The 27594-nt window shown below is 43.8% G+C and overlaps 1 protein-coding gene across 1 annotated transcript; it reads right to left on the bottom strand.

The window, feature by feature from the left end:
• Window positions 1-2236: 2236 nt before the first annotated feature.
• AHCY (adenosylhomocysteinase) lies at window positions 2237-27485 on the bottom strand. Its single transcript, XM_068700238.1, has 10 exons — window positions 27328-27485; window positions 25475-25665; window positions 22544-22619; window positions 19758-19910; window positions 14209-14321; window positions 13188-13395; window positions 12254-12341; window positions 11284-11401; window positions 6247-6441; window positions 2237-3213 (listed from the first exon to the last, which is right to left on the bottom strand). The coding sequence occupies exons 1-10, from the start codon at window positions 27353-27355 to the stop codon at window positions 3082-3084; spliced, it is 1302 nt and encodes a 433-aa protein (XP_068556339.1). The 5' UTR covers window positions 27356-27485; the 3' UTR covers window positions 2237-3081.
• Between the last annotated feature and the right edge of the window lie 109 nt (window positions 27486-27594).

The following is a 27594-nucleotide window of genomic DNA, read 5'->3' as shown; positions in this document are numbered from 1 at the left end:
TCCTCGACAAACACAATTTCTGCAGACAATCCGTCACTAACAGCAATGTGAAGTAAGTCCTGACCTCCCACCTGTCACTAAATGACAGCAAAGCATCATTAGCACAGAACTGGTTGCTAGTCCCCACTCAACCATCTGACAAATCTTCCTGAAAGAATATTTCCAATGAAAGGAAAAAAGAACACACTATCAATGAATGCTGCGCATTGATCACCTGGTGTAGTATATACTTCAAACTTAGGGTATCAGCTAGCCCTGTTATCTTCAACTTCCATGAGGCTTTAATTCTCTGAGAATTGAGTCAGAAGTTCATGGACCAAGTGTAAGAGGACAGACCAACACAGGTTACACAGTGGTGTGTATCTGATAAAGACCACCCAAAAAGAATAGGAAGCAGCTGAAAGCTTCTTTACATAGCTGGAAGAAGCCTCTCGATAGCAAACTCCATTACCCCACAGAGACTTCGTTTCAGCCACCCCAGTATCTGCTGGAAAGGCAGTAGGGTTGGGCACAAGCAATCCAGGAAGCTTAGAGCAGCAAGGACAATTATGGACACGGGCAGTCAGCAAGCCATCTAGATGAAGTGTTCTGCTGGATGCGTTACTCAAAGAAAAAAAACTCATTACATACGTGCAAGTAGCCTTGACTGTAGAGACCGTGGAAACCTTTATTCTAAGCTTTATCAGAAGAAGTAGGGCCAGCAGGTCAAGACAACAGAATTTTCTCTTCTGTTTTGACACTTTAAAGGCATCTGCACCCAGCCTTGCTCCCTATTGTGAACACAACATTGACATAGCTGAGGGCAACTGAGATGATCAGGAAGCTGAAGAATAGGATGTGTGAGGAAACAAAGACCTGAGTTTGTTCAACCTGGACAAGGTGAAGGGTAATTTATTGCTATGGCTGCCTAATGGGAACATGTAGTGAAGATGGAGATAGACCATTCTCAGAGGCGCATACGGACAAAACCAGTAGCAATGAATATAAGCTGCAACACAGGAAATCCTAGTTAGATGTACAGAAAATAAATGTTCATCTAGAAGATAGTCAAATACTGGTTGACAAGCTTAAGGTGGTTGTGTGATCTCTATGCCTAGAGACAAACTCACCTGCACAAGCTGATCCACAACTTGTTATCAGCAGTCCTCGTTTGAGAAGGATGGACCACCACATGGCCCTTCCTACTTAAATTATTCAACCAATTCATAATCCAGAGAGAAGCGATCAAATCCAACAGCAGAATTACAATCCTGAACGTACAACCTTGAACCTCAGGAGAGCAGATTTTCAGCTGAGAGACAGCTTTCAAGAAGACAAAGCCCAGCTAGAGAAGAGTAATTTGAAGGGAACCAGAAAAGACAATACCCAGTCCTTGTTTCCCTATTCCGTCTATAAATTTATATATAACCTTTATTCCATCACATACAGATAAGTATGACATAAGGTGACCATCTCCTGTCATCTACACTTGGATGTGTCCTGCAGCTATGCGTGTGCAACTCTATATATGTGGATTTAAAGGATTACCGATACCGATTATAGTTTCTGATTATGGTTTCATTTATCATGTCTTTGTGAGATCCACACTCAGTTAAAAATGGTGCTCTTTAGAGGTTGACAGATTCTTTGCAGGATGGAAAGCAGTAAAACAGATGCATAGCAAGCAACACCTTGGTTATTCATCCCCTTTGTTTACATCGTGCAACAGTTCATACTTACCATTTGCTTTAATCACTGACATCATACCTGTTACTTGAGCATGAATCCCAGAGCACTTCCGCTGTTTTTTTGGGGTTGTTTTTAAATATCCTACTAAATCTTTAAAAAAATATTTTTAAATCTTTAAACCTGCTTCTAGATATAAAACAATGAAATACCCTACCAAATCTTTCATTGTTCTATACCCAGAAACAAGTGGTCTGCTATATAGCATTGATTGAATCAGGCAGTGGCAGGAGAGAACTTCCATGACACATGGAGAGGAATCTGTGAGTAGAGGTGTCGTGTGATTCCATACCCCCTCATTCCAACCCATTCTTTACCTCCCCCCCCATTCAACTCTTCAAATACATTTAAATAAATTCAGGAATATCTCGTATATGATGCAGGTTAGCCACAACAATGGCTATTGCCCTGCAAAACCACAAATGGATACGTAAAATGGTTTCATCAGCTTAACAAACACACAAAGCTAAATAGATTCATGGCAAAACCCAAAGCATCTTGACAAAACAAGTCAGGCCACAGTCACATTTTTAATAAAAGCACTTTGAGTCAGTGACAAAAGATACAGCAGACATAAATCAGAAAATCAAGTTTGGGGTAGAAGTGTGCTGCTGGTGTTTTCATAGGATCAAACAAGATCCCTAAACCTAACCATCCCCTCAGTGGTTTCTCAGCCATTCACGACACTAGAAGGCTGCTAAAGTCACCCTTGCTTCACCCCTCCCAGAGTTGCTATGGAAGCAGGATAGAAGGTAATCTGACCAAAATCAGTGGAATAGATTAAGCCAGAAAACAACTCCTGTTCTAATTTAAGTAGATGATTATGTTGATACTATAGGTGGGAGACCTAGCTACCTACAAAAATACTCCTCCCTACCTCCCCCAGTTTCACAAATGCACATTTCGGCTATGGCACCTTTGTGGAGAGAAGCCTGATACAACTAGCCTCATAACAAAGCTTATTTAATTTGAACAGGGCATGGCAGAACACATCTCTGTAGAAACTGTTCCCCATCTTATTGATTAGTCTATTCAATCAGGCAGCTGGCCACATGTTTGAAGAGAGGCATTTTCATCTAGCATTTGTCCTGCTCCTCTTATTGGGACACTAGAAGCCAATAAAGAGGAGCATAGGATCCTTTTCACTGTGACATTAGTGAAGTAACCAATTCTAATTCCAGGAGTCAGTGATCCTCTTTCACTAAGAAAACAAGCCCTGAAGCTCCCTTGGTAGGGCGATGAGTTCTGCAGCACTGAGAGGAGGATGGAGAGGGGCTTGTTCTTAAAATCCCAGCACACACTAGAGCTTTGGAAGGTTGTATCCCTGCACTTTGGTCTTTGGGTACTGCCACCTGCTCAGTATCTGTAGTGGTCTGGCTTGAATGGCCCATCCTTTGACAAGCCTAGATATTTGGCCTGCTTCTCACTCAGCTTCGTCAGCTTCACGCACAGTTTATCCAGATGAGCAGCAGCCACAGCTTCATCCAGCTGGAAAACAAAGCATCGAGAAAAGAACATTAGTAGCTTCAGTTCAGGAAGTCATGGCCAACAATGAGAAATGAATGCCTGAAGCCAATAGCAGCCCCAAGGAAGATTTAATGACTGTTCATCTGTGTCAGTCTGTTGAGCTCTTTTCCTGCCAACATTCAACTGCTTGAGTGCAGAGGCATCTAATCTTGAGCACAGAAGCATTTTCAGATGTAGAAGCTCCAAGCTTAATTTGACTCCCTCAAAAGCCTAAGTGAGACAGACAACTATATATTAAAGCCCATTTCAACCCCACTTACACATTCATATCTACCAACAGGTAAAGAACTGAGGTAAAACTATTCGAAGATAAGAATGTCCAGTTTGGTAGAATGGAAAAGCCCCAGTCATGTTTTGACCATAAAGACATCTATACATTCTAGACTTAATAATTTAGAACCATTCTAATACTGACAAAATGCATTTCCTTTCTAGATATACCACCTTTGGGGTATGTGTGTAAGAATATTCATTCAAGAATCGTTCATTTAGCAATAATACTATTATATATTGTCATGGTCTTCATGAACAATAAAGCCAAAGTGGGCAAGTATATCATATTTTATACCCAACTTTGAGCTTTTCTTTATGCCAGAGGTGTCAGACAGACATGCGATTAAAAAACAGGAGCAGGAATTGGAAGATAGTTAAGTACTACAAAGGAAGAGCAGAAGAGTCAGAATACAAGCAGTAACATAGAAAGCTTGCTACTGTGTTAAACGGGAAGGCAGATCAGTAAAAGATATTCAGAGACAGAACAGCATTAAGAAGGGATCAGTGCTGCTGAGTTCATAAGATGGATGGAAAAGTTTTAACATCATTTGTAACTCCTGCAATGTACAAGTACTCATTGCTAAAAAAAACACAAACAAGCTAAATCTAAATTCCAGCAGCAGAGAAAAGACTGGTATGGTATTACCTCCATGCTAATCAAATGGATGTGAAAGGTCACAATACATTTTGTCAAGAAAATCAGCAATCAAGGGACAGATCTTTAGCTTGTGTGAACAAGCACATCCTGAACAAGGGTGTGCTAACAAACCACTACTGTAATCCCACTGCAATAACCAGGTAAGATGACAAAAAGCTACATTTGAACAGAGTAATTCAGTGCAGCTCAACTTGTTCATAGTAACATGGAGCTGTTAAAACCTACTGAGAACCAGTGTAGCTGAAGATGTACAAACAAATAAAAACAGTAAGTGAAATATTTAAAGAGCATGGAGGAAGTAAACCATGGGAGTTACAGAATGCTACATAAAAGCCAGATTTTCTTTCTTTCTTGATATTCCTAACTGGAAGGACTGTACTGAAAATGGGAACAAGTATTTAAGGTTTGTAGACCCTGCCAGTAAAAAAAAAAAAACAACAGGAGGGTTAAAAATCAAATACATATCTGGCTGAAGTGGAGTGCCATAACAAGATCTGATAGGTGCACTGCCAGCACTGTTATGACAGATTACACCTACTTGAAAAAGGAGCTGCTGCTGAGTTGCTGACATTTCCCAGATCAGGTTCTCAGACTGCAGCAGAGAGAAGCTGTTTCACAGCTGCTTCAGCTTGTGGACTTCAAGATTTAGAGAAAGATAGACTGATATTCTTACCTACTGCACACTTAAAATCAGGAAGCTGAGCATAAAAAAAGGGCAAGCTTGGCACTAAGAATATAGATGCAACAGCTTGCCTACATTTCCAGGAAAATACATTGCAGAAATACATGCATACTAGCTAATCATAAAAGCAATAGTTTGCAGTCCAAGAAAATGCAACATTTGGCAGTTCTTAGATTTACATTTGGATCTCAAAGTTACTACACAGAACAAGGAAAAATACTAGCCAAAAAATTATCAAAGAAAGTTCTACCCATCTTTAGTTGGTTCTGACAAGATAGCTTTACTCATTCAAATTATTTATGGAGCACAGTTGGCAAAGACGATCATTTTGTCATAGTACACGAACCTGAACACATCATTGCCATATGCTTCACAAACATGCAACTATTTGTAAGCAACCGATCTGGGTGTTACTTCTCCTTTTCAGTTCAAGTACATGTACAATTACTAAAAACTGTTATTCAGGAAGAATACAAAGGCACATTTTATTAACAACATTGGACTATCTCTTTTTGAGGGAATTGTCAATAAAACTTTTCCTCTGAAGATAATTATGTGTGTGAAAGCTTACTGACCAACTCATACATCGTATTTCTGGTACACTTTGTTTGATCATTAACGGACAGTTTTGGAAGCTTAAGACCCTCAGCAAATACTTCATATATAAGCCCAAACACACACTTTATACTTCCCAGATGAGAAGTGTTTTCACATTAAGTCTCACACCCGGCTGCATTTCAAAGGCAGTGGGATTTAACTCCAGTATCTTTTTCAATGACCATCTCAAATTCTCAGGCTTGTTTTGGAAAATTAAAACCAGATTAGTCTTACAAAGGAATTTGCAAGTTATGACATGACCCAGATTTCTCCAAGAACAAAGAACCCACAGATAAGTTTAAAGGGAAACACAAGGGAATTTGTGTCATGAATGTTTTGAGAAACTATTAGGATCAGATTGTGATAAGCTCTGCTCAGGTGCAAATGGGACCCAGGCTTGCTCTCAACCACAGTAAAAGAGACTTCTAGTTTTGCTCTAGCTTCAACCCTGCCTCACTAGACTTTGCTGTTGGATAGGCATGTGACAGCTTGCTGTGAATGCTGACACTCAGCAGAAGGAACATGTTAGCTGGGAAGAGCTTCCAGACTGTCCTGAGGCAGCACAATGCTTTGTCTCAGTTCTTCACAACCTCCTAGCCACAAAAAGCAGCCCACTTCAGACTCAACAGGCTTAGTGTGACCAAAGTCAAGCACTTACTAATAGACAGAAGGTCTTTGTAACAACATTCAGTAGGAAAATTAACTCAAACACAAACAAAAATCTATTATCACATCTGAAGTTGGCTTCCTTATGAGCTTCCATCTTTCTGCTATTCTACCTTACCTTCTTTGGCAGGAAATGGACTCCAACAGAGTACTTGTCACTATTCGTCCACAGCTCAATCTGTGCCAGCACTTGGTTGGTGAAGGAGTTGCTCATAACAAAGCTAGGGTGACCCATGGCACAGCCCAAGTTGACCAGTCTGCCTTCTGCTAGCAGTATAATGTGACGGCCATTCCTCAATGTGTAGCGATCCACCTGGGTGGGAAAAAGCAAAAGCAGTTGTTAGAGGCAAAGGCACAGACAGCATTTTAACTCACACAAAAACTTGGTGGGCTACCTTCCCGCATCAACAATTTAGCAATGGGCTTGGAATGTGGACTTTTATTAAAATTGAGACACCCCTCAATTCCCAGCCAGCATTCAAAGCCTGTAACTACCCTGGACTTCACACAACATGAATCTTGGCATCTGTTTCATGCCTAACCAGTTATCCCAATTTTTTCCTGATTCTTTCACAAGCATATTATCTCAGGTATCTGTGGTAGGGAACACGCTGCCAGCAGTAACGTATAATTGTGTACATGAATTACGTAACAGCTTGGAGAGCCCAGAGAGGGTACACCTCTGCATCCAACAGCCCAGAAGATTTGCATCTAACACTGGTGGGGTAAGAGCCAGTTTGCTCAACCTGCTGAAATTACTCCCCAGTAAGTCTTCCCACTTCAGTAAGGCAACTGATTAACAATTGAGACATGCACAATTTGTCTCCTAGGTACAGGATGCCGTAGGTATCTTCAAACTCTTTGGCACCAGATTCTAGGAGAGACTGCTCCTTGAAGTCTCTTGTGGTTTTACAGCTCATCTCCTGTGATGAGGCCAGGCCCATCTGAGCGCAAAACAGGTCCAAAGACATGATGCAAGAACATCTCCCCACTTATCAAGAGTCACATTGAACCTGTAGCTGTGAAGAGCTGGTATAATAAATGGCTACCCTAGATTTCTAGTACAACCTACCCACTTTTCTCTCAGAGAAAAGCACAGCCCTTTCTTTGTTCAGGCTGATTTCCAGGCTGTGCTAGGGACAACAGGATAGGCTGTGCTGGGGACAATCTAAAACCAGATTGCTGGTTTTAGCATGTACATAGACAGTAACTATAGCAAACAGAAGCCCTAAATAAAATTCTTAATTTCTCCTGCTCAAGACCAATACACCAAGGTAGAGTTAGTATATTTTTTTTTTTTTTTGACTGAGCAGTTTTATTTTTTATGGATGTTGATTCTCCGAAGTGGACCACACTCAGTCCACCCCCAAAAATTCAACATGTACCATCTGAAGACTGTGGGAAGGAATAATAAAACAAAGAAAGCAGCATGCTAAAAAAAAAAAATACACACATGAGAACTACAGCATTGCTGACAGTACATGCTATTTACAGATTAAATGGCTACAATTAACTTTTGAGGTTTGAATCTGGTGGTTTGCATGTCAAAATGTCGCATCCAGATATTGACCCAACATATGCCTGTACAGCTGCTGGCTTGTGTATGGTATCATACACCTTTGGCAATCTGCTGATGTGACTGATTCAATCCACAGGGTAATGTAGAAAAATGCAAATTAGTTTTTGTATAGAAAGAAACGCAGAATAGTGGTTGTACCAGAGGTCTAAGTCAGTACTGTGAAAACAAGTCTCACCCATGGGCAGATACACCAGCCCACTTGTCAGGTCAAGACGCTGCTAGAGAAGTACAACTCAAGTTATCCAAGCGCTAAGTTCACCTCCATAGTTAAATGCATCCTCCTTTCCCCTGTCTGCATTTAGCTTACTCTGGACTTTCCAGCTGCTTTGCACTTCCCTCCAGACAATAACATACACATAAATGACTTATTTTCAAAGCAAAAGCTCATCATTCATTGAGCTCTCCTTCCCCTCAAGAGCAAAGTTTGTGCTACATCTCAGTGTAATACCACAATGCAGGTGAGGGATACTGCACCCAGTGCAAACACATTCAGAACAGCCTGCCAGCTTTTAAGGAATAAGCCTATTTCTTCCTTAGTTGTATTTTGAAGGCAACAGATGAGTCTTAGAATGGCACATTAAGACATCTTCCTATCCCAGAAAGGTTTCTTACGCCAGCTCACAACTTGTAAACGGGGACCACACGTTACTGAGAACTACAAGGTTGGATGCTTCCATAATCACCCTTTACCTCAAGCTGATGTCTAGCAACTATGTATTCAGCTCTGGTATTAACTCTCAAGACCAAGAGACAGATGTCTTCATAGGAGGGTTTTGATCATGGATAGAGACTTTTGGTCTTGTCCTATATTCCCCTCCTTGCTATAGGATATAGAAAAAAGTTACTACATCTTAGTAAAAATTCATGTATACAGAGAGTTGGTACTTGGTATTATAAAAACATATGGGTCCTCTCACCTGATGCGGAGAAAATGTGATTCTAAGGTAAGCACAAGATATCACACCTTTAACACAGGACTGACCTCTGCTTGAAGCCCTGAAGTAGACAAGAGGACCAAAGTGCTCCCTTAACGAATTTGAGCAAAACTGAGAAGCCAGCAATGGCCTAACTGGCAGACCAGTGATTTCCTTCCCAGTCTCCAGCATAGGAACTATTCCATCCGTTTCTTACAGTGACTTGGCACTGTTGCTCTGAAAAAGCTCCCAATGCATGCTGATGAATTCCCACGCAGGTGGTGAGGGAATGAAGTTGCCACCTTCCTGAGAGTTCGTTTCTAAACCCAGAAGTACAACCTGTCTCCAGCAGTAAGCAGTAGATGGGTAAGGAAGAATACAATTAACTTCAGCTAATTACTTTAGCTACTTTTAAATGTACCAGGGGTGACCTTATTGCTCTCTCTACAGGTACCTTAAAGGAGGCTGTAGCGAGGTGGGGGTTGGCCTGTTCTCCCACGTGCCTGGTGACAGGACGAGGGGGAATGGGCTTACGTTGCGCCAGGGGAGTTTTAGGTTGGATCTTAGGAAGAACTTCTTTACCAAAAGGGTTGTTAGACATTGGAACGGGCTGCCCAGGGAGGTGGTGGAGTCACCATCCCTGGAAGTCTTCAAAAGACGTTTAGATGTAGAGCTTAGGGCTATGGTTTAGTGGGGACTGTTAGCGTTAGGTCAGAGGTTGGACTCGATCTTGAGGTCTCTTCCAACCTAGAAATTCTGTGATTCTGTACAGGTTCATGTCCCTGCAGCATCCTAGGCAGTGGCTTCTGTGTGAGCAGGTGCCTCCTTTGGGTCATTCTAAAACTCCTGCTTGCAACAGCAGTGGTTTACAGAAAGAGAGACTCAGGGTAGGAGGTAAATCTTCAGCATTAAACTATTGGACTACTTTGACCGTAACTTCAGTCTTTTGAAAATAAAACATTTGTTTTTAACCAGACGCTTTTAATGTTTTTCAATCCTTGAACTACACTGCATCTTGTGTGCACTCAATACATTTGTAATAGGACGAGCTCCTATAGACTACTGCTTCCTCCAACACTGACACTCAGATTTTCACATGGATTTGAAGAGCCACACTGAATGGGCTTGTGCAGGCAGTTTGTACGTTATCACATTAACATCCATTTCTGCCTTTCACAATGCTTACAAACAGCTCCAGTTTTAAAACCTTTTAAAACCTGAGCTACCTGAAAGCAAACAGCATGCTACAAGCTCCTTTAGGACAAAACCTAGAGTGAAGTCAGCTCTACACTAAGGCCCTGGGCAAGAACAGACCTGAATATAGTGATAACTTGAGAGTATAACTTCATACCTAGTTCAGCCCATGTTTAGTATCGCAACAGCAAATATAATACTATGAAATAATGACTTGTAGCTGCTTATTAAGAGTTTGATGTGGGTGGCCAATAAGCCACAGGGAAGTTATGAAAATTGGAAGAGCAGATTGAGATCTAAGACACACACTTAGATGTGGTTAAAAAAGTTAAAAACCTGTCCCAGAATCCTGCTATCAGCAACAATTTCCTCTTCAAAAGGTACACCAAGTTGGACAGAACCTGGTTTGCCTTATGTTCTCCCTCAACATTGTTGTTACAAAATAATTTTGATATAATTTAGTTTTGTTTCTCTATTCCACAACAACTGAAAAGATTTTTTTTTTTAGATGCCTACTTCCCTCTGCATCTACTGCCATGATTTGAAGTACATACATACTGAGAATGAAAGCTGAGCGAAGATAAAATATCCTGCCTTTTCCACCCACGCTCAGACTTTTGGTCTCCACAGGTTTCTAAAACAAAGCCACTGAGTCTGGAAGAGAAGTCTGAATTTGGCAGAGCTCCACATAGGCTTTCCCAAGGCATCAATTTCCAAACAAGAAGTGCTTTGAAAAGCAAGAGGTGTGATTTTTTTCAAACCTTGACAGAATCCCTAAAAGACATTCCCTTGAGATTCATTCTAGTATCAGCATCCTGCGTCAAAGCTTAAAGTGCTCTGGTGCAGGGCAGCTACATCAGTGAACAGCTTCCTTTGAGGAAATTCAGATCAGCCACTAGGCAATTCTTAAGCTCTGTTCCTAATAAATTCTATACAGTCTCTTAATAGTCTGTTCTGTATTCATCATCTAGCTTGTTTCTGTTCTGTATTCATCACCTAGCTTGTTTTTTTAAAACTGAGGTATGGCTTTGTTTTCATCTGGTGGCTATCAAGAAAACCCATTTCTATAGCTCGCTTAATACCCCACACATCAATGCTGACCTCCAGTAAGGAACAAACTTGATGCAATTGCCTACATGACCAACATTAAGGCATAGGCTCCTGCTTGTCTAGGTAGTAGGCACATGTGAACAAAGAAGCATCCATACCAGGTGCCTCTTGCCAGAGACCATGCTGTGCTCCAAGGCTGGAACCAGTTGCTTTAATACCAACACAAAAATATTATGCACAACTTGTCCCAAGTTATACAGGCAAGAGCAGATTAGAATTTGCATTCATATTAGCCCAGAACAACACTGCTTCCAAAAATAAAAGCTAGAAATGCAGAGAAGCAACTGAAACAAGTGTCCCCCATTCTGGAAGCAGACGCTGACTTGCAATGGGGTATCTTCTGCAAGCTCTGTCTCACCTGAGGTTTAACATTCACCACCTCTACTGCATTTTCATTCAGCCACTTTGCATCAACTTCCACATCAAAATGACCGATATTACACACTATGGCATCATCCTTCATCTGCTCGAAGTGCCTGCAAAAAAAGTGTTCCATTAAAAGTTAATAAAAAAAAAAATCTTTCTCCAAAATCAGAAGATGCTCTGGTCCATAGCTTTACTCAGGAAGTGAAGAGTCCCTGGATCACTGCAGTTGATTCTCACAAACATGAGATACGTGGGTCTGGTAATCTTTAGACATTAAATCTACTGGAAAAAAACTTCAAGCCCCTAAGAAAGGACCCTTCCCTAGGATATGAGGTTATTGGAAAGAAAGTATTGTCCCAATATAGAAAGTAAAACGTTTTTTAATTGGTCGATACTAAAATACCTGTAGTTATTCTGCTCTTTCCTACATGGGATAAATCTTTCTCAATGACTTTAAAGTTACCTGCAATTTCACATCTCTGGAGACTAATGGCTTTATCTCCTCCCATTTAATCTGACCTTGCACTACAACACATTGAAACCTTATGGCAAAGACAGGAATGAGTTTGTGAAGACTGGAGGGACTGTAAATTGAGATCTGAGAAGTGATAAAAACCAGCAGGGTATTTTATTGAGAACAGATTAGTTTCAAGTCTGTTGTGCACACTCACAGATGGAATCACTTTCGATCTTTACCAACCTCCCCTTTTGGTCACATTTATCTAACAGAAAACTCAGACCTGCCCTTTCTTTTTCCAAAAGTCTATCTTTCCATCTATGCCTTTTGTTTCTCCATGCTGTAAGACAACAAGTGCAACTTGTCAACATCCAACAGAACTGAAAGACTGAAGTCCCAGCTTCTCATTAAATTAATGCTAACACCGTATTGCTGGCAAGTTATGACTGCGTAAAAGTCTAACTGCACCAGGATGTTTTCACTACACCAAGTGTCTAGATCATACCTGCCCTGAACAATGTCAGTGCATCCAGTGGTGGTAACAAAGATATTTCCTTCTTTGCAGGCCTCCTCCATAGTAGTAACTTCATAACCTGAAACAAGAAGAAAGATTATCCCCCATGCCCAACCACCAGATGTTTTTCAAAAATGGGCTACAATATTATGAGTAGAAAAGTATAGCATAAAGAACTATGAATAAAAGAAGTCTGTGCCTGGCCTACACAGGGTGTATGACAGTGAGTGTACTTATCTTACTAAATACCAAGGTAGCACAAAAATCTCTCTCAGTATTCCTAGTGTGTAGATCTACACATTCAGCATCCTGTGTCCATTGGTGTAGTGTCTGCCACAGCTACCAGACTGGATTCAGGGGCTTATGTTGGCCAAGGAAACGCACCCACATACCTGCTGGTTCTAATCCATTATGAATGGAAACGGGATAAACTGGTACTAAGAACAGCTACATTAAGCACCCACAGAAGAGCCAGAGTACAGCTTAATTTTGGAAAAGTAGAGAGAACATGGCACTAGTCTAAAGAAACATCTAATGAAGGTAAGATCTTGTGTTTTACTGTGGTAATATTCTAGCAAAGTCTTAACCCACACTGGAGGTAGTTGCCCAAGTTGAAGAAAATCAAGTTATTAAAAACCAGATAGAGCATTATGAAATTGAGGTCTTACCCCCCAACGGTCTTTTTATCTTTCACTATAAATACATCTTCAAGGCCTATACTAATGAGCTCCTTCCCAAGTTACAAAGGAAAAGTTCCTCATGTCCTTAAATTAAGGAGGGAGTCACATCTACCTCTACAATATAGACAGGGCTGAAATCTACTGAAACTTCCTTGACCAGGTATCATTTAGTGCTCTACATTAACACAGACAGAACCAGTAGTAATTTCTACACCAGTAGAAATTTGTACACCTTCAGTTCTCACCTTCCATGGCTGCCTGCAGTGCGTTGATGGGATCAATCTCAGTGATGATGACTCTTGCTCCAAAGCTCCGCAAGGCCTGAGCGCAGCCTTTGCCCACATCACCATATCCTGCCACCACTGCTACTTTTCCAGCAATCATAACATCTGTAGCACGTTTGATACCGTCAATGAGGGACTCTCGGCAACCATAAAGGTTATCAAACTTGCTCTGAGGAAGAAATTGGAGTAGTTTCAGAAAAGAACTGTCTGGAAGTGAATAGAGCATGCTAACTCAGAAGAGATTTATTGACTAGATTTAAAAACATCTAGACGCATATGCCTCATGCACACCTGAAAATCCCACTATAATTCACGTGCATCCAAAAGCATCAGCACCCTTTAAATATCATTCCTGCATAACCCTCAATACACTAGCATTTATCTTGGAAAGCAGAAATACAGCTAAGCAAGGGATAAATACCTCCTGCTCCATCCTTAGGAACTTTTGCTTGCAGAAATACGTCAGACAAACCAACCTTTACCAGTCACAAGCTCATTTAAGTCATTCACTTTCTTTTCCAGCTGTTACCCGCCACCCACATGTGGACTTCAAGTAGGTGTTGACAAGTTCCTTGACATAGAATCTAACTGTAGCCCAGAGCCATAATTTCCAGGGTTGTTTTCATATTATTGAAATGCAAAAAAAAAATGTACGCCCTTGCAAAAAAAAAAAAAAAAAGCCCTGGATGTTCTAAAAATGGGATATTTACAGTAGAATGTCACATTTGAAGGTGGTTAGGCACTAGTACAGGTTGCCCAGAGCAGCTGTGTTAACTGAATTAGATTGTCTTTAAGGTTCCTTCCAATCAAAATCATTCTGTGATTAGAGGCAACACAGGCTCCATAAGCTAGAAAAGGATACATGCTGAAAATCTGCTCAGTACCACATCAAGAAGAAAGCAAGAGAAAGAACACTTGTAGGGGAATTACATCCCAGCACCAAACCAGCCATCACAACTCAGAAGTGTTCTAACTGCATTACCTTGGTGACAGAGTCATTAACATTGATAGCTGGAACCTTCAGGGTCCCACTGGCCTTCATCTTGTACAAGTTGTGAACTCCAGTGGTTGTCTCTTCTGAAATACCTCTAATTCCTATGGGGAGAGTAAAATGATTCATCTTAGTTGGAGTTAATGCCCCTGCAAACCAACACATTCAATTGACAGAAGCAATTTCCACAGGCCTAGGTTATAAAACCCTTTGCAGGAAGCAGGGAAGAGAACAGAACCCTCATTTGGGCCCTCCAATAGCAGTATGAAGCTTCAAACAAGTTTCTTAACAGGACTTAAAACAGCAAGACAATTTTTTATATATTTTTTTTTTTAAATAGAAGGGATCAATTCTAGATCGGAGTCAGGAAAGAGACAGTTCTATTTTCTCACAATTTGAGCAAAGAACTCTTCTGCAAAGAGCAAGATGTTCACTTCAGTGATGTTTCTAAAGCCTAGCCCAGTCTTGCAAGATGGCTTGAAAGGAGGTGATACATAGATAACTGCATTTAAATTTAAAGCACTTGGAACAAGAAAAATTCAATTTCTCAGTTCACCATTCCCAGTCCTCCTGTCGGTAATCAGCTCCGATTAAATCCCCCAGATCTAGGTGCTAGCTACATGAAGAATCAGTTTCATAGGTACTACTACTACAACGGTCAAAAAAACACTGTTTCAAATATATCCTTCCTTGTTTGAAAACAGCCCAGGAGGTGGAGGCCAGAGACAAAGGGCTGTATAGAAACACAAACGTACAACAGAACAAGATCTTGATATGACATAAGCTGTCATTCAGTCAGTTTGCTCCAAATTAAATCCAAAAGCCAAAGCAGTAAGTGTGCTCCCTGCTTTAAGGGCCCTGACTCTTCAGACCTTTTGTCAGCCTTGAGTTTTGTCCTGAACTGGCATAACCACATATGGTACTAATTCCAGCTATTTCTCCTCCCTACTGTATCAGTAATATCTCATTGTATGCAAATTCTCTGTATGCTACATTGTGCAAGACCCCGATTACTGACAAAGCCTATCCACACAAAAAGCTACTCAATTTGTGACAATCAGAACAAATCTGAAACAAACCTATGCAGCCTAGCAGAATATCAGTAGTAGAGAATAGGATAGCTATGTTCGTTAAGGTCTGGAAAGATACATAAATCAATTATTCTGTAACTGTATGAAATTAGGGGAAAATTAGGTATTAGGTGGAAGTAGAGGAACTCTTAAATCAGGCTGAAACCACCAACACGAGCAATATCCCTTGAAAGAGATCCAGGTTCACACTTGAAAAGGTGAGTGCGAACCACCAACGATCCCAAGCAAAATCCTGAAGTGTTTATTCAGTCTATTAATTTTGGGAATCAAAGCATCCAGACCTGGCCAAGCATGGCAGCACACCCGAGGGGTCTGCAGGCTCCAGGGAGGTTTCTCGTGGCCACAAGAATGACCATGGCCTTATGTGCTCTGCAAGGGCACCCACGCAGTGCCGAGGGCAGGAGCCGCTGCCTTTGGCTCCAGCTCGAGCGCACGTTTCAGGGCCCTGCATGCCCAAGGCACAGGTCCCCACAGGCTCTGTGAATAGGCTCCTGTGGCACAGGATGTAGGTGCTCAGCAACAACCCTCTGGTTTCACCTGCCTAGGTGAAATGAGAGTCCCTGGGGAGGCCGGTCTCTCCTCTGGCCATTAGTCCAAGGCCACCTGCGCCAATAGGGCTGCAAGGGAAGAAGGGAGAACCCCAAACTCAGAGCTGAGTTAAGTGAGAAACACTAAATCCCTTGAAGTCATCTCCAAAGTCTCCCAGCCTCCCCCTCAGGGAGGCTCGCTGTGTGCCCCAGCCCAGGCCACTGCCACCTCACACAGCCCCCATGGCAGCTGGGCCCTGCCCACCCTCCACAGACCAACGCCGCCCCCTAGCGCCCCCCCCACCGAGCCAGGCCCCGGGGATGCTGCCCCCCAGTGTCACTGCTGTGGCAAACTGTTAGTGGAAAATGTTTGTTGATTGATCTTCCAACATCTTTACTCCCTTATACAGGGCACACAGATGCTGATTTCTGTTCAAAATCCTCCTCAAAATCTGTTCCAACATGACCTAAGCCCAGATGAGCCATGCAAACCAAGAACCCCAGCAACTTTGGTTGTGTATACACTGGGTATGATTCAAAGCTGTTTTCAAACTGGGATTTTTACAGAGCAACAGATGTCTTGATACAGTCTAAAAGACAGCCTCCAGGCCTCCCTGTCACTTCCCAGCCACCAGTTATTAGCAGCGGTGCTGTCACAAAGAGAAATGGGAGACCAGCACCTCTAGAAGGAGCTACAGCTCTGTTAGGTCAGTGGTCCCCACTGCTCTACCATCACACACCTCAGACAGCCATCAGGTACCACACTTCACTTCATTACCTGCAGAGAGAATAAGTTCAGGTTTTAGCACATTGAGGGCAGGGAGGGGACAGGACAGTCTGAAGAATGTTGTCTGGTGCACAACAAAATACAGCACCTATAGCAAGTCTCTCTAAAGCAGCATTTCTAAAGCAGCATTTTCCCCAAAGTAACAATTTCCCAGTGCAACTGACTAGATCAAGGATAATTTCTCCCTTCTGAAGGAAATCTTTGGGATTTGATGGCAGAAGCCTTGAGTTCAAACCTGCCCTTTCTTCTGTCCCATCTGCTAAAGACAAGCTTAGCAGACTGTCTTTAAAACTGTGCTAAGTGAACCCCATGTTAACCATCTCAGCAGCTTCCCTTCCCTGAAGGCCACCTGCCTGCTGTCCCCAGAGCAGATCTAAGCTACTCTCAAATCTGCCAAATGAAACACTTAGTTTTAATGCCTGAGTGCCTTCAGAACAGAGAAGGGCCTACAGCAAGGAAAAAGCTGAAGTAAAATAAAGAAGCCTTGCTGAACGTTCAGGCCTGCTCTGTTCTCCTGTATTTCCTACCAGATCATTGAGCTCTAACAGATCAGAAGTCATCCCATCTTCTCAGTCTCTTCTGAACAGCGGCCTTTTGCAGAGATGCCACAGATGACCTCTGCACAAGTTCAGATGACAACCTTCTTTGGTTCTGAAGTTTTACCCTCCCCCCCCCCCACCTTTACCTATCTTGGTTTTAAGAGCATTTAGCTTAGTGGAACAAGAAAATAGTACAAAGGCCATTCTGCCCTCTAACGGCAGCTGTGAATAGGGGCAAGGAAATGCTCCACAAGCTTTCCCACACAGCTGTTCAACACAGCTGCTAGCTGAAGTAGACTTGAATGAATCACAGAACCCTATTTTCAACTGCTCACAGCACACCAGGACTAAGCTAATTTCTGTATATATTAGACATAGCTGAAGCATGGAAGACAGACAGTTCCCTCTAAAATTAGGTCAGGAAGCTTGTCCAGCCTTCAAATAGCAAATGATGCACTCAGCTCAGCTCCACAAGCTGTTCTGCTCAATTCTCAGCTTTCCTCATGTCTCCAGGGGAGAACAGCATGCTGCAACATCATCAGCGCTCACAATCCAGCCCTGCCAACTACTGTGCATGCTCTAATGCAACTGTCCTTCTACCTCCATTCCCAATGAGGCCATTGAAATGTGACAATCCATTTTCAATGACCTTCAAAAATCACCACAAGCCTTTAGCATTTATTAGCCTCTTATCCTCAAGGCATGAGAAAAATAGATGCTACACAGCTTTTTTTAAACAATGTTTGCAACAAAGGGCTAAGCACAAATCTTTAATGCAACCAAGGCTCTCTACTCAGTGGGTCCCATGCTCAAAATTTTGCTGCTTCTGAGGAGCATTGGACTGGGTGGTAAAACACACCATGTTCTGTTGCCTTCTACAGAAATGAGTCTTAACTTACTGAACTACCGCAAGGAGGCTTCTCAGCTACAATCAGTGCAGATAGTACATGTGTTTTAGTGAGGGAAACACCGATAGGTATTATATTCTGTCTAGACCCTTTAAAAACCCAGCTGAAGAGACACTCAAATTGGGAAGCAACCCCAGGCAGTAGGGATGTTTTATCAATAGCAGACCACAGATGGTTGCCAAGAGGGGAGACAGCCACTGCCCTGCTGCAACATATCATATTGGTCCCTTGCACAACAGGAACACAAGACAAGTGAGGGCATAAAGGGGCAGATAACAGAAGGTTGGTGGTGTGAAAGGAGCTCGGTGCAAACACCCTTAGGAAGAGAGACAAATTGAGGTGTTTGTTACAGGTACATGGCAGGGGAACAACCCCACTAAACAGAATCAGAAAACACATTTTGGGCTTGTCACAATGCCAGAGGTGTGACTAGTTGTGGTATCCTTCAGCATTAAACAGCAGAAAAGCAAATTGTCATGAATTTCAGGGAGAGGCAACTTAGAAAGCAAAAGAGACCTTTGATGGAAGAGAGGGGATCCCAGGACAGCTGAGCAAACACCAGTGAAAGTCTTGCATTAATTCAAAAAACACCAAGATGTTCACTGCTGAAGAATTACTAATGTGAGGTTAAGGGTCAAGGAAAAAGCAAGGCCTGTCCCACAGATGCAACTTCCTCTCTTCCTTGTACCCCTACCCAACACAAGGGCACAGATGGCAAGTACACCCAGCCTCTTTCCTTCCCACAGCTCTGTGTCCTGACTTCTGATTTTTCCCTGTTCAGGCAGCACAAGGCTCAATAACGTTGATCCAGCAAACTTTACAGCAGCCCCACCTCCAAGGACCAAGAATGAACAGCAGCATACCCAAAGGTATCAGTTTAGTTTCTGCTCCATATTCCCATCCAATTATCTCTACACATCCTAGGTCAAACACATCCTTTGGCCCACAGATGGGCCTCTGTGCTTTGCAGCAGCACATATGATAGACACTGGCAGAGCAAAGAAGCTGTCATACTTGTCCAGCACAGATGAGCCTGCTACTGCAAGTCATGTCAAATTCCCTTCAGATAAGTCATTTTACAGTAACACATGCTAGCCACACCACACTGATGTTTTCAGTTTTACTATCTTATACCAGAGGTAGTAAAATCAACAAAAGAGTACCAAACCTGACTCTGTCAGCATCTTTGCTGACATAAATTGGATGAGTTAATGACTTGTACTTTATACACTGTAGAAAACTGCTCCCTTTCCAAGAAAAGCTACAGGTTGTCACGAGTTCATCTAGAGATGCGCTAAGAGGATAGGGAACAAAAGAACATTAATGACAAAAAATATGTATTAATTGCTAGCTGACATTAACCAACTCTAAAACGCAGCCCATTTCCAGGAAGCTTTTGGCCAGGCAGCAGCACCACTTGTCACTCAGGTAATGGATACAGCAAACAATAGCCAGAAGAATAGGTTAATGTAGTATAAATACTACAAAGCAGAGATGGAAACAGTTCCTGCAGGTAAGAGATTCTGGTTTTTTGACTGTACACAACTTTCATGGACACATCCATAGTCTGCTGGCACATGCATTTGCATCATCCCTCCACCCCTTTTACACAGGCAGGTAATTCCCACAGAAAAAACGCCTAAATGGCCTCCCAGATAGAACAATGCCTGGCAAAAACTGCAAGTTACCTTTCAAGAGCTGTGGGTATTTAGTATGAACGAGGTTGGTAAGATCTCCACCATCATCCAAAATCATGTTGAGGGGCTGCCCATCCTTGAAGTAAAGGGTCTGTTCAATGCACCACAAATACTCCTCGTCAGTCTCCCCTTTCCAAGCAAAAACTACAAAGGAACAAACACACAATTAGACAGTTTCTTACTCGCTGTGTAATAAGGCATATAAATAAAGATTTCATCAGCAGCATTCAATAGCAGAGCTAACAGAGAGATTATTATCTGTGCCTGCCGGCCAGAAGAGACATTTGCATTGGAAAAAAAAACAACTCAGAATGGAGAAGTAAAATTGATTTGCCTTCGGTTCCAGGCCACAAATTTCATCAAAACTGAGGCTGCACTGTTCCCCTCATTCTTCTGCATTAAGAGGGAAAAAACAAAGCAAACGAAAGCAGACTCATACCCACAATGCCCCCACTTCCTCCCTTAATTCACTGTTACCAGGAATTCAAAATATCCAGTGGATATATTGACGCCAGGTCCTGCACTTCAGCCACAACAACCCCATGTAGTGCTACAGGCTTGGGGCAGAGTGACTCGAAAGCCATGCAGAAGAAAAGGATTTGGGGGTGCTGACTGATGCCCACCTGAACATGAGCTGGCAGCGTGCCCAGGTGGCCAAGAAGGCCAACGGTATCCTGGCTTGTGTCAGGAATAGTGCAGCAGCAGGAGCTGGGAGGTGATCGTCCCCTGTATTCTCTTCTGGTGAGGCTGCACCTCAAGTGCTGTGTTCAGTTTTGGGCCACTCACTACAAGGACACCAAGGCCCTGGAACATGTCCAGAGAAGGGCTACGAAGCTGGTGAAGGGCCTGGGATACAAGTCCTGTGAGGAGCAGCTGAGGGAGCTGGGGGTGTTTGGTCTGGAGAAGAGGGGGCTCAGGGAGATCTCATTGCTCTCTGCAACCGCCTGAAAGGAAGCTGTGGGGAGCTGGGGGTCGGCCTCTTCTCACAGGTAACCACTGATAGAACCAGAGGGAATGGCCTCAAGTTGCACCAGGGGAGGCTCAGGTTAGAAATGGAGACATTTCTGCTCAGAAAGAGCAGTCAGGCACTGGGACAGGTTGCCCAGGGAGGTGGTGGAGTCACCATCCCTGGGGGTGTTCAAGGAGAGGTTGGACATGGTGCCTGAGGACATGGCTTAGTGGGTGACATTGGTGGCAAGGCATTGGTTGGACCAGATGACCTTGGAGGTCTCTTCCAACCTTAACAATTCTATGATACAAATAAACACAACTACAGCATTCAGCACAGCACAGCAGAAAAGAGGCTCCAGACTTTAGCATGAGCAAAGCACCAGAACAAAGACCACAAACTCTCCAGCAAATTTGAGTTTAAATTCTAGTCTCTAGCACAGTGCTAAAATTCAAGCTGCTGTGATTCCCTTATTCTTATAAAGGTGTATTTCTAGATCAGTACATCTACCACGTTTCAACAACTAACATGTTATATCTAGCAGTACCTTTGCCTTTCCAGGCATTTGTATTCATGTTATACTCAAGCCCCAGTGATAACGAGCTACTCAAATGTATTAGGCATAAGATTTATATACCCCAACATTGAACACCTGCTAAATTGCCTTGTTTTCCACTGTTTATACCGAAAACTTCAGCTCTGAGTCACAAGGAGCCAATCCTACAACTGACCCTTCTGCAGAAACGTGCATTAGTATCTCTTATTTTATACAAAGGTTCAGCGTTCCTCCAAGGCCTCATAAATTCAGTATGTGAAGTGTAATATTAACAAAAAAGAGCAAGTTCCACCAAGCAAGAATACCAAGGGCACAGGTCAAAAGCTTAAACAAACACTCCATCTATAAACTGCTCTTCAGCTGAAGCTTTGAGTGTTGAAAGCAGTGAAGGAGGCAGTATCTTTAACATCAGATCTGGAAAGTCTTCATTCATCCTTCGACATCACACACCAGCAACAGGCAGGAGCTGATGCCTGCAGCTAGTAATGCCACAGAAGCCGATAAAAGCTTTCTTCTGTTGCCTTAAAATGCACCACAGCTGAGGAAAAACTTGTGACAACAGCTAATTATAACAGTAATGAAGGACACCTCCCAAGGCAGAGAACCAGGCTGCCAGAAAACAGATTTAGCTTCTGCCAACACCCAGGCTCAGACCATGTACTCCCAGCAGACAGAGCCATGAGGATTGTATGTCCTTAAGCTGAGTAACATGGCAAACAGCTTAATGTATTTATACTGATCTGCAAGGAATTGTTAACTACTGGAAGATGACAGTAATAAAACAGCATTTTGAAAGAACACTGCAGGGATATTGGTCTGCAGTACAACTGGCCTGGGTTTAGCCTTAAAATATCTTGAATATTGACCCTGCTACCGTAATAGGGCACATGGCAGTAAATATTCCTTCCCCAACCCCTGTTAGAACCAAGCTTGCTGGAAACCACCAAACACCCATATCGCAACTACACACCAGTGTCTAATTGTCCAGCCCATTTAATCATCTTACTGACCAAGCTTAAAGCTGGTTAACATACAGCCCAGCTCTTTTGCAGTCTGCCACCAGATCAGCCATTGTCAGGAGTGCTAGACTGTCTGATGCAATTCAGCTAGAATCAAAAGTCCCACTTTGTAACAATTACTGGCTTTGATAAGCTGTTTCTATCCCAAAGCTTATTCAGAAGAGCTTGATTTGTACACAGTTCGATTTAGCTAGAACAGACTGTATACTATACCCCAGTTCATCAGAGCCAAATTAGGACATAGAAAACTTACCAGGGATACCAGCTTTTGCAATAGCAGCTGCAGCATGGTCCTGAGTAGAGAAAATGTTGCAGCTTGACCATTGTACCTGGAAAACAACTCAAGTTTTATTTGCTGAACAAAGTTCTGAGATATCAGGAACTCTATATCCAGACACAAAAGAGAACAAAAGCAGAAAAGCATATTAGTACAAATCCCTGCCTAAGTAGCTCTGCAAAAGTTAAGATGAAAACTAAGTATTTGGCTAGGACAGGGAGAATAATGACATTTGGGGGGATAACATAATGGAGCTTTAGCTGTGCTGCATATTCAGACATCTACTTATGAGCACTTGTGCCAGACAGCCAAAGCACGCGTTCAGCTATAGATCTTCAGGAAGTGCAACAGTATGGTGGGTTTAGAAAGTCTGGGTCTATAAGTTCAAATTTTCAGAACAGCCTTATAGCAAGTGTCCAGCAAGGGATAGCCACACAGCAGCACACCTGCTGGCACTCAGGAAAGTCAGAAACGCAGCTGAAACACTACAGTCCATCAGCAGGCATTCTCTGAGGTTATGCTCACCCAACTCCCACTCTGTGCCGCAGTCATGGAAGTTTTCCCAGTGAGCTAAGCATTTTCCACAGATTTCTTAACTAGGCTCAGGCACCTAGAAGAGCAACAGCACGTCGCTGAGTTGCATTGAAAAGAACTTGCACACCTACTGCAGCTCCCCAGTGGTGGCTCCCAGGTCCCCAGTATGACCTGAGAGACATGTTGGAGCTCTTGCTCTGTTCCCTACTGGGCTGACCAGCAGGTAGGTATCTGCATGCTTATTTACAGCAGACTTTAATTAGAGAGGAAAATCAGGTACAACCCTTCAACCTGATTTCAGATATTCATCCCATTGCATCAAGAATCAACACTTCAAACTAAGGGTTGCAGTAGCATACTCTGTTTTCTTCCATCTGAGCCTTTAAAACCAACACTTAAGCATTGGTAACAACACTATCAATCTAGGGAAAAAATTGATCCAGGAAGAGCACAGAAAAGCTGAATTCAGAGTTAAGCACTACACCTCCTCACCTGTGTTTTTCTGATCTCCCTCCGTATCAGCATAGATGACATTAGAAGGTGTCATGAAGTTCAAAGCATACTGAATACCTACATACCATCTACACTGGAAGCACTTGATACAAGCCACTTTTCAACTCTGCATCCTCAGATCTGTAATGCCAGTTTGTGGTAATGGCAGAGACCCAAGAATTACTGGTGTACTTGATGGGCTCAGAGCCTAATACTTACAACATTGCACTGGTTATGAAGAGCACGTATTGCAATTACATAACATTAGAACTTGTGTACACTGAAGGCACAATGTATTTACTCTTTGTAAGCTTAACCACAAAAAGGGATACCAAGATCACTACAGCTACATCCTCACTGTGTAGGGTATACTTTCATTGTAGTCTCTCTCTTCCCTCCCAAGCACTGAAACTCCAGTAGAACAGATAAACCAGGGCTGAAACCAAACTCAAGGCAAAGTCTAAACTCACATGCAGGCATCAGGACAAGAAAGGAGCTCACAATCAACACAATCAAGCATCAAGCTGATGTAACAGCACATATCTTAGAGGCACAACCCTAATTTACACTTAGAGGAATCAAATCTTTGTAGGTTCCTCTCTGAATGACTTGGATGAATGCCATATGACACTGATTTTGAGCTGCACTCAGACTAAAGCAGTTTAGCAATATTTAAGCAAGCACACAGCTGCTGCCTAGGCCAGCCATACTGGGAAACAGCAACAAACAGGAGCAGCAAGGAGCTTCATAAAGTTCAGCTGCTACCACCTGCTTTTAAATCCTGAAAAGGGACAAAAGTTTCAGTTTCATAGGAGTTGAAATAAAGCCAGGACTGGAACTCATCAAAGCTCTACTTCAGGGCTGTGCTATTTGCAACAACTCTGACCAGGCAGAAGACAGCCCTAACACACATGCAGTCCTGGCACTCTATCTAGATCTATCCCCCTGACTTTTTGAGGAAATGCTTTAGCTATTCTAGAGAACTTCTACCAGTGCTTTTTGGTCAGCATGACAACACTCGTTTCCTCTAACCATTTCCAGGCGTGTACTCCCAAGAAGGGGATCCCATACAGGGCATCTCTGGGCAGCCAGATTGCAGGCAGCTACAATTCAGGAAAAAGGAATTTCAGATCGCATCCCATGCTTTACATAATTCATCATCAAGCTCCAGCCAGTTCCCTGATCAGCTCACAAGCTACCTGGATTGTGCCAATCTTGGATTCCATTCTGCAAGACAGGCACAGGGCATGATGCAGCAAAGAGCTTATAGGTATCGGAGTCTTTAATACAGACCAGGGTAACTGGTTCACAGTCACCCAGTGAATTTGAAGTCAGTAGGGTCTCCATCCTCCATCACTGAACCATGCTGCCCCTCTGGTGTTTTCTGCACAGCTCAAGGGCTATCCAGGAGCTCTCAGACCGCTTCATTAGTTTTTGCTGACTTTGACGGCACAGGGTAGTTCATAATGCGGGCTAATCTGCACTGGAGGCAGTCACTAGAGATTCAGCATTAGCAGCATACCAGCGACAGCACTGCATGCCTGAACAAAACATGACCACATGGGAGCAGCTTTTGGCACCACTCCTCACAGTGCTGTGTACACTGCTGAGGGAGCTGCTGAAGCCACTGACCCAGCCCAAAACAGACACTTGTGAAGATGCTGCCTGTCCAGAGGGAAGATACACATCACATCCCAGGGGTGTGCACATTACAGGTTTTTGCTTAAGGAAAGAAGAGATAATCCACCCTTCCTTAGACTGCAGCACAATCTCTTCCCAAAAAGGACAGAAATTTGCAAAGAACCCCTACAGTAAGTACATAAATCAAAGCAGTGCCCTAGGCAGAGTGAGCATACTGACAGAGAATCTCAGACACTTTACCTCAGCTCCCAGCTTTATAAGGGTCTCTATGAGAACTGCCGTCTGCACGGTCATATGAAGGCAACCAGCGATACGTGCACCTTTCAGCGGCTTTGATGCAGCATACATCTCCCGCATCTTCATCAGCCCTGGCATCTCATTTTCAGCAATCTCAATGGCCTTGCGACCCCAGTCTGCAAGGCTGATGTCAGCTGCAAGAGAAGGACAGGTGTCAGAGCTGAAATAGCTGTGGCCTTGATATCCCTTCACACACTTGTGGGTAGGAAACAGCTGCAACAGCTGAACTGAACACCAAGCAGCAGCTTGGAGACAGAGCTGAGGGAAAAACAGGCCCTATCCCAGTTATTCCCTGCTGTTGCACTATGGTATGCAGGCTTTCAAACAAGTTTAGATCAATCAGTCCTAAAATAGCAGTGCTCCTGTACAGCCACATTAACCAACTGCGACCTATTGCTCAGGAATCCTGGGGCCCATTCATTCATTACACTCCATCTTTAAGCACCCATTCCTGCAGATACTGTCCGAGGGACTGTCACTTCCCAGAGATTTACTTTCACAGACTTGCACACGTGCAGGGACTGCCTGTACAGTAACAGCTTCTGCACGTAAGAACGGACACAGAGTACTGTGCTCCCTGCCAAGGGCTCCGGGGGCTGAGCCCCACCCAGCTCCCCCCATTAAGGAGGGAGCTGCAGGGCTCCCACATTGACTCTACAGAGGTAATTATTGAAGCATCATTCATCACAGCTCTGTAAAGAAAGGTTTCCAGCAGTCTAGCTTGGGGTTGAAAATACTGCACCTGCAGTACAAGTGTGACTCCAGCCTCACCTACAAGAGCAAGGGCCAAACTGCTAACACCTAGGTGCTCTACCCTGCAGCATCATCCAATGCTAAAAGGCCCTGACTTTTTTTTTTTTATTATTATTATTATTTAATCTCTTCCAGAGATTTCCGGAGCTTACCGTTTCATTACGAACATGGTCAGCTATATTTCATTCAACTACATAGTGAACACCAGCCCTGGAGAGCGTTCAGGAACACCAAGCCAGAACATCCAGGTTCATACTGACGAGCTGGTTGCGTTTTATTCCAGAATGAAGTCCAGGGGCCATCAAAGCTCTAGGGCCTGGACATTACAGCAACCAGGTCTGAAAAAGCCTAGCAAACGGACAGGCATTAAAATGATGATGACAGGGGTGGGCAGGGGCTTTCTTTAATCTCACCCATCTTAAAAGCTCAGCTGTCTTACAAGGGGGTGTGTAAGGAACCTCCTGGAGTATTTTAGGTTTGTAGCTCTTGCATTCTTTCCTCCAAGGCAAGTTGCTTTTATGAACCAGAACCTTATGGACTAATGGTTCTGGTTTTAATTTAATCTTCAAAGACCTCAAAACTCTATAGAAAAGCGTGTGGGTTTTTTTTTGTTTGTTCGTTTGTTTGCATTGGTCATCGTTGGTGCCATTTACACGAAGCTCCAAGATCACAAACCCACCCCCCTAAAATCGCTGGGGGGCAGGAAGACAGGCCCCAGATTTAGAGGCACTTCCCCGCCCGGGGCGCTCGGTGCAGGGCTCCTGGAGGGGAGGCGAAGCCGCCGCAGGGCTGGGGGGGGGGGGCCCGGAGCAGGGGCACAGGCGGACACCGCCTCGAGCTGCCCCGCACCACGCCGAGCGGCTCCGGACGCCCCCTGAGGGCTCCCCCGCTCCTCCCCGCCGCCCTTTGGCCGCGCAGCCCCTTCCCAGGCTCCGATTACCGCCGAGCTCTCCCCGCCCCGGCCCTCTCCATCTTCCCCCGGCGGCCGCATCCAGCCGCAGCCCCGGGCCGGCGGAGCCCCCCGCCGCCCCCCGGCCACTCACCCACTTTGTAGGGCAGCTTGTCCGACATGCTGCCGGGCACCGCGGCCGCCGGAAGAGGAGGCAGCAGCGGCCGCCCGCCCGCTTTAAGCAGAGGCGGCGCCGCCGTGTGGGTGCGCGGGGCGGGGCCGCTCCGGCTCCTGTGCGCCGGGGAAGCGGCCCCGGAGGGCTCTGCCTGAGCCCCGGGGTAGCGCCGAGCCCCGGGCCCGGTGCCCGGTGATGGCTGGGGCGGCAGCGGCAGGAGCGGCCTTGGAGCGCCCCGGGCCCGGA

Source organism: Anas acuta, chromosome 16 (genome assembly GCF_963932015.1).
Source record: "Anas acuta chromosome 16, bAnaAcu1.1, whole genome shotgun sequence".
NCBI classification, from domain to species: domain Eukaryota; kingdom Metazoa; phylum Chordata; class Aves; order Anseriformes; family Anatidae; genus Anas; species Anas acuta.
The sequence above is the reverse complement of the archived record's forward strand: the minus strand, read 5'-3'. Positions and strand labels throughout refer to the sequence as shown.